Raw genomic sequence first — 7,735 nt, 5'->3', positions numbered from 1 at the left:
CGCTGCTAGTTAAATTATAAATATGACAGCTATATGTTGTTTTTATTAAATCTCTAATAATATTTCAGAATATTTCCAAAAATAAAGTGACTATTACATATTAAATATTGAGACAATGTACTTCATTTTATCAAATTTTAATTAAAAAACTAAAATTAAACGTCAAGTCTGACTGAGTTGAGTGAGTAAGTGAAGTGAACAGTGTCAGTGAACCAGTGTCAACTGTCAAATTGACATGCACGTTCTTCGGCGTTTCCATCCGGCTTCGCGTTGTTTCTTGATTTGTTTTGGTTAGAAACTAAGATAAAATTGCTGTTTAGCATCAGATAACTAAATTACGATGTACCTCTGAAGTATTCTGACCAATTCATTTCAAGATGGAGCAAATATACGCACTTGGAATCAATGTAATCGAATTCGTGCAATACTGGTAAGTAATTGTGAAATAAGTTTTAATAATTTAAGTTTTTATTGATAATTTTTATGATCGCTATCAAGTGAAAATTAAACCGCTTAAAGTATTCAATACGTAACGCAACGAGTTTTAATTCATTTTTTAATTAGATTCTATTTTCTTTGAGCATTTGCTTGGATTTCTGTTTCAATAAAATTAACTGTTAAACTTAAATAATAAAATTGGAGGATATTTACTCTCTTTTTAACCATCTTCTAAAAAGGAGCTTCTCATTGTGGTTCTATTTTTTAACCCCCACCGCAAAAAGAGGGGTGATATAAGTTTGACCTCTATGTGTATAGTCTGTATGTGTGTGTGTCTGTCTGACTGTAGCACCATAGCTCTTAAACGGGTGAACCAATTTGAAATCAGGTTTTCTAGCAATGGCTCTCAGACATGTTTTATCAAAATCGGTGCAGCCATTTTTGAGTTTATCCTGGAAAATTGCATAGTTCCCGTGGGATAGTGATAAACTAATTTTACACAGACGGAGTCATTTATCACATTCTCCCTCCATTTATACACATAGCTATTTTTGGTTACAAAAAAATATATAGCTGTCATGGGTCGATCCAATCTAAAGCTTTGTTTTTTTTGCTTTTGCCAACAAATGTCACGAGTCAGAAAAGAAACAAGATAGTAATAATAATGTATCAGACAAAGATAAAGTATATCTTGTCTCGGTGACTTCGAATGCGGTTTTTTGCAGTTAAAATTTCTATAAGTAGAAACAAACCTTACGTGTATGTGACACACATTTGGGCAGTTTTTTCAAAGTAAAAAAAAGAGTATCATTTAATATTTTTGTCTAAAATCACAATCGTTTATTTATGGATGAATGGTATTAATGTTAAGGTCATTGTTTTATCTAAACATAAACATATATTAGATAATTAGTCGGATCACTCATCTATTTAATGATTATGATAATGACATTCAAAGAATGACAATGCTTCAGCACCGAATATAAATAAAATTGATAAAGATTTAAATTGATGTATAATTTAATTTTAAATTTCATACAATTCTGCAATATTTCTGGGTAATACAGAACGGAAAATGTTCCTTAAGGCAATATTTCCACCAGCTATGCTTCTCATGAACCAATAGCAATGCTTCATTTACCTATGCTTGCTCTGCCAAGCTATTTTCAATGGCCGCCCTGAATGAGGACAGGTAAATGAAGAGTTTCTATTGGTGCATGACAATGCATTCCTTGCAACACATCCTTGCACATCCCCGGTGGAAACAGCCTTAATCTGTGGTTAGAAAAAGAAAAACAACATTTACAAAACAACTTACAAAAATTCGGAAACCCCTGCCATTGTCACTTCAAAGTTCAATATCTCATCTCATAAACGGTTGAATGTGACAGATGTCTCTCGTAAGATAAGAAGATTGAAATGGCGATGGACAGGCCATGTGATAAGGTTCATCATCATCATCATCATCCCAGCCTATATGCGTCCCACTGCTGGGCACAAGCCTCCTCTCAGAACAAGAGGGCTTGGGCCGTAGTTCCCACGCGGGCCCAGGTTATGTGATAAGGTTAGCGAGGGAGAAATGGACTAGAGTTGTCACACTTTTGTACCCTAGGGTTGGCAAAGGAACTAGAGGAGGACCTGCCTAAAGGTTTTTGAAGAGAAGCAAGGATAGAGGAGAATGGCAGTGGCTGGAGGAGGCCTATGTCCTGGAGACAACCTGATACCAATGTTGCTGGTGTCAACAAACCATGTTGTATTTTATTTTATCAGTGAATAAAGGCTATTTTTATTTTATTTATTTATTAAGTAAGCAGGTGGTAGGACCTTGTGCAAGGTCCGCCCGGATTGCTACCACCATCTTGCTCGCTAATTCTGCCGTCAAGCAGCAGTGCTTGCACTTTTGTGTTTCAGCATGGAGAGTAAGACAGCCAGTGAAATTACTGGCAATTGAGGTATCCCATCTTAGGCCTCTAGGTTGGCAACGCATCTGCAATATCCCTGGTGTTGCAGATGTTTATGGGCGGTAGTGATCTCTTACCATCAGGAGACCCACTTGCTTGTTTGCCATCCAGTCGAATAAAAAAAAAAGAGAATAATACAGCCAAACATTTATACTTTCAGGTTTGAAGACTGGGCCGACTACTTAGAATTGGTAAACAACATTTCCAATCCATACTTGCTTCTGGAAGTGTTTTTCCCGCTGGTCTCCATCTTGGATTCTGTGTTTGCTGCGCAGCTCCTGCTCTGCCTCGGGTTTGGTGGATGGCTTAACACTGTTATGAAATGGTAATTGTTAATACGATTACTATTGTTACTGGTTAAAATTACCGACCAAAGTTACCGACTAAATTTGACGGCCAAAGTTACCAACTCAAAGTGCCGACTAAAGGACTGTTATTACGACCCGCTTTGTATAATATAAAAAATCGTCTTTGTTTAATTGCTGACTGACTTGGGGAAAAAAATAGAACCCCAAAACTCTTCTTGCGTCGCAATGATTATTATCTTTAATCTGCGGTATTTGTACAATATTAAATATTGAACGCCGACAATATATACCCAGACCCAGCGGCACAAAATTTGGCCCACTCTCCATACAAAATTATTTAATTACTGCATACATTTGAGTGAGGGCCAGATTTTTACTGCTCAGTATAGTTTTTTTTTGCTGAGGCTTTGAACACTATGTGATCATATCAACATAATGGGTGCTCAATTGTATTTCCAGGTGGATACTGGAAGACCGTCCATACTGGTGGGTGCGCGAGAGCACATTCTACTCGTCCCACCGTCCCAAGCTGCGGCAGACGCAGCAGACGTGCGAGCCCGGGCCCGGCTCGCCGTCCGGCCACAGCGCCGCCGCCGCCGCCTCCATCATACTGCTGCTCATGTGGGCCGCGCACGCTATGCAAGACCGGCAAGTGACCGACTACAATTAATTAAAGTTACCGACAAAAGGTGCCGACTGAAGTTACTGACTAAAATTATTGACAAAAGTTACTGGCTAAAGGTGCGGACTAAAGTTATCGACTAAAAGTGCCGACTAAGATATCGAGTTTTGTTACTGATTAAAAGTGCCGACTAAAGTTCCGACTAAAGTTCCTAGCTTAAATAACTGACTAAAATTATTGACTAAAGCTACTGACTAAAGTTACCGACTAAAGATATTAACTTTTGTTACTGAACTGACTGAAGTTTTCGACTAAAAGTGCCGACTGAAGTTGCCGACTAAAGTTCCTAGCTTAAATAACTGACTAAAATTATTGACTAATGTTACTGACTAAAGGTGCTGCCTAAAGTTACCGACTAAAGTTACCGACTCAAGTTCCCAGCTTAAATAACTGATTAAAATTATTAACTAAAGTTACTGACTAAAGGTGCTGACTGAAGTAACCAACTAAAAGTGGTCGGATATTCTTACTAGCAAAAGTTACCGACTACAGCTAAAATTACGGACAACTACTCGTACCTAGATAACGCTAGGAGCTGCTTCATAAAATATAATTATAATAGATAGATAGAGAAGATAGAAGATTTATTTGCATAGAATAAGTAGTTACATCAACTGTCATTAGATGGTAATGAGACAAAAGGTTTCTTATCCTCCTTTTGTACAATTTTCTTATACTAGCATGCATAATGGTTTTTAAAGTCAACTTAGTTTTTTATTCAGTTTTTTTTTATTGTGATCTATTAATGTTTTCCAGCAAGTGCACCGTACGTTGGTGGAAGTACGTGCTGTACCCGCTGTGTGCCGGCATGATGGTGTCAGTGTTCGTAGCGAGACTGTTCGTCGCCGCGCACTTCCCGCACCAGTGTTATGTTTGGCGCTCTAGTTGGTATGCTGTTTATTTTTTATTTAAAAGTGCTCATATTCCTTTGCAGACTTTTTTATATGATAACTAGTATTCGTTTTTTGGGTGGCGATGCAAATCTATATAAAAAACATCATTTCGAAATTTGAAGCAAATCGCTTGAATACATGCAGTAATTATCCTTTATGCTTGTATTATTTATGTATTGTATGTAAATGTGTGTATTTATGTATTTTATTTTATATTTAGTTATAAATTATATTAATGTTTATATGTGTTATATATTTATTGTAATAGTTAGGTATTGAGGTTTATATATGCATTTATATTTATTCAAATGTTTTGCTCTATTTGTCCGATCCTTGTTTTTGGATTGCTCCTCTACCACTCAAAGTTGACTGGCAGAGATCCCTGCAGGATAAGTCCGCCTTTGTACTTAACAACAACTTTATTTATGTAACCTTTTTGTTTTTCCTTTTTGTACAATAAAGAGTATAAACAAACAAACAAACAAACATGCCGAAAAACAATAATAAAAAAAACATAAGTCTTATACTGTCACAAGTAGGGTGTTCATACTCAGCATAAATATTCTTCACTATAAGAGGTACTCACAAAAAAATTCAAGCCGATTTACTATGGAAACTCGTCATCTAGTGCCATCCACGAAGACGCGTGATTTTGTCAAAATTAGACATTAAATACATTGTTATAAGAACTACATCGTGAATGATTACCTATATGACCTTTCACGTTTTCTTTCTTTTTTTGATATAGGTGCCTTCCTCTCCCCCGCCCTCTGCATTTACGTGTCGGACCCGTTCATATGGCGCTACGGTGCGCACGCGACGCGAACAGTGACGCAAGCAAATGGCGGCACTTGGCGAGGGCGTGGGCCGCCGCCGCGGCGATATCCCGTGCTTACGTACTACAGCCTCAAACTGTGCGGCTGATCCGCAGTGGACTGTTAAGTTGGTGAAGTGATGAGCGGCTGCGTGAGTGACGACTGGTGAGTGAGCGAGTGAGTGAGTGAGTGACGGGTGTGCGAGTGAGCGACCGGTGACTGAGTGAGCTGCAGGAACAACATTGCGACAACTTGCTGCAACATTGTATAGCCTGGATCTGCAGTGGACCACGAAACTGGTGAGCGAGCGAGTGAGCGACTGACGAGAGAGTGAGTGGCAATCTCAAACTGTATGGGCTGGATCCGCAGTGGACCATCAAGTTGGTGAGCGAGTGAGCGTGCAAAATGGCGGCATATAGAGGATGTGGGCGCCGCTGCGACAGTATCCATGCTCAGGTACTACCGCCTCAAACTGCGGGTTGGATCCGCAGTGGACCATCAAACTGGTGAGTGAGCGAGTGAGTGACTGGTGAGGGAGTGAGCTCCGGGAAACAAAATGTATCATCAAACATGTCCTCTTGTTTTTATAACCACTCACTAAAGATAAGCACTCACTAAAGTTTTTAATAACAAGAACTTTATATTTCTTTGTCCAGGCGTTGCGTTGGTGTGATCGTCCAGAGAACATCCATGTGACAGCCACACCACTGTTTGCACTCGCTCAGAGCACGGCCACGCTGCTGGGCTGGGCGCTGAGTGTGACACCTGCCATCACCCGGTGAGTGCCCTGATTGATGAGCAAAAGGTAGATAGAAGGAGAGAGGGTGGAGATGATAGGGAGAGAATGACTTTATAATTGTCCAGGTGTTGCGTTGGTTTGAGCGTCCAGACAACATCCCGACTAATGAGAGAGAGGGAGAAGGGGGTAGAGAGAAAGGGGGAGGGTGGGGACAAGCGAGGGAGAGAGAGAGGGACTTATCAAGCGCTGCGTTGGTGAGATCGCCCAGAAAACATTCATGTGACTGTTTAGGCAGGGGTGGAGAGGAAGGTAGAGTGTGAGAGAGAGTGGGAAGCAGAAAGTCAGAGAGAGAGGGAGGTAAGGGAAGAGAAAGAGGGAGAAAGAGAGAGGAAGCAAGGGAGATAGTGAAGGAGGCAGGGAGAGGGAGGGAGGCAGAGATAGAGCGAAGGGGAGGGCCAGGAGACAGAGAGAGGGAGGTGGAAGGCCCGGAGGTAGGCAGAGAGTGACAGAGGGAGGGAGAAAGAGAATTTGAGTGTGAGGGATGGGAAGAAAGAGGTAGGGGGAGGGGGGAGAGAGATAGCAGGAGAGAGAGAAAGATAAAAACGGGGAGAGTAGGAGAGGGAGAGAGAGAAGGAGAGAGAGAGAGAAGGAGAGGGAGAGAGAGAAGGAGATGAGAGAGAGAAGGGAGGGAGAGAGAGAAGGGAGGGAGAGAGAGGAGAGGGAGAGAGAAGGAGAGGGAAAGAGAGAAGGAGAGGGAGAGAGAGAAGGAGAAGGAGAGGGAGAGAGAGAGAAGGAGAGGAAGAGAGAGGAGAAGGAGAGGGAGAGAGAAGAGAGGGAGAGAGAGAGAAGGAGAGGGAGAGAGGGAAGGAGAGGGAGAGTGGAGGAGAGAGAGAGAGAAGGAGAGGGGGAGAGAGAGAGAGAGAGAGAGAGAGAGAGAGGTTTGTGGTTTTGTCTTACAATTTTATTTTATTTTCAGATACCGCCATGACACGAAGAACCGTTCCCTCATCATATCCGCCTTCGCCACAGGCATAATAGTCTACATTATAAGCCAAATATCGCAGAGTGTCGACAAAGATAACCCGTACAAGTATTACTTGACGCATTTTGTCTTGAGCACGATAAAACCTGCGCTGTACCTTCGGCTAACACCAGCTATGGCCATGTGGCCTTATGGAAAAACAAGGTTGAGTAAATTGAACCGGGGGAGGATATATTTAAGATGGCGTCAGCGGCTAACCACCAAAGACGCCGATGGGCGTCAACCGCACTGAATGGGTTAAATGTGATCTCTGCTAGTTAGAAACGATGAAAAATGGCGGTTAACTGATTGAATTAGAAAAATTTATTTAAAAATAGAAAATGTAGAAATGAATGATATTAAATTATTCATACTATAAAATAATAGAAAAGCAAAAATGTATAGTTTAAAAAAAGGACCAAGCACAAAAGACTACTAATATTATAAATGCGAAAGTTTGTGTGTGTGTGTGTGTATGTGGTGTGGATGTTTGTTACTCTTTCACGTAAACAGCCGGACCAGTAGGGATGGAATTTGGTATGTAGAGCTGGACATCTGGAATAACGTATAGCGTACTTTGTATGCCGAAATTCCCACGGGATAGGGATAAAATCTCGAAACCTCAGTCATGATGTGCTGTCGAACGATATATTAATGCAATGTCAAAAAAGACCATGATGAATTTAAACAATTACTTTGCTCACCCACGACCTTACAATAGCTACGTTTATGCAAGAAATGTGTGTTCATGCAGTTCCTCCACCTCCACGATACCATCTATCATCTGTCTAACATCTAGTAGCATGGTGAACGGTTGTGTTGCTCTGAAGATGAGCTCTGGTTGAGTTCGAAACGCGTCAGTGTAGTGTGGAGGTGGA

The 7,735-nt window shown here is 41.0% G+C and overlaps 1 protein-coding gene across 1 annotated transcript; it reads left to right on the top strand.

Annotated features, from left to right (window-relative positions):
- Nucleotides 1-213: 213 nt before the first annotated feature.
- Nucleotides 214-7,110, top strand: LOC141443228 (glucose-6-phosphatase catalytic subunit 1-like). The gene is given in 9 exon segments (XM_074108438.1): nt 214-430; nt 2,560-2,724; nt 3,167-3,355; nt 4,146-4,257; nt 4,259-4,277; nt 5,031-5,144; nt 5,188-5,228; nt 5,754-5,875; nt 6,813-7,110. Coding segments are annotated over 9 exon segments (1,113 nt in total). The 5' UTR covers nt 214-377.
- Nucleotides 7,111-7,735: the final 625 nt, after the last annotated feature.

This window comes from Choristoneura fumiferana, chromosome 27 (genome assembly GCF_025370935.1).
Source record: "Choristoneura fumiferana chromosome 27, NRCan_CFum_1, whole genome shotgun sequence".
In the NCBI taxonomy this organism is placed as follows: domain Eukaryota; kingdom Metazoa; phylum Arthropoda; class Insecta; order Lepidoptera; family Tortricidae; genus Choristoneura; species Choristoneura fumiferana.
This window is presented reverse-complemented; position numbering and strand designations above follow the sequence as displayed.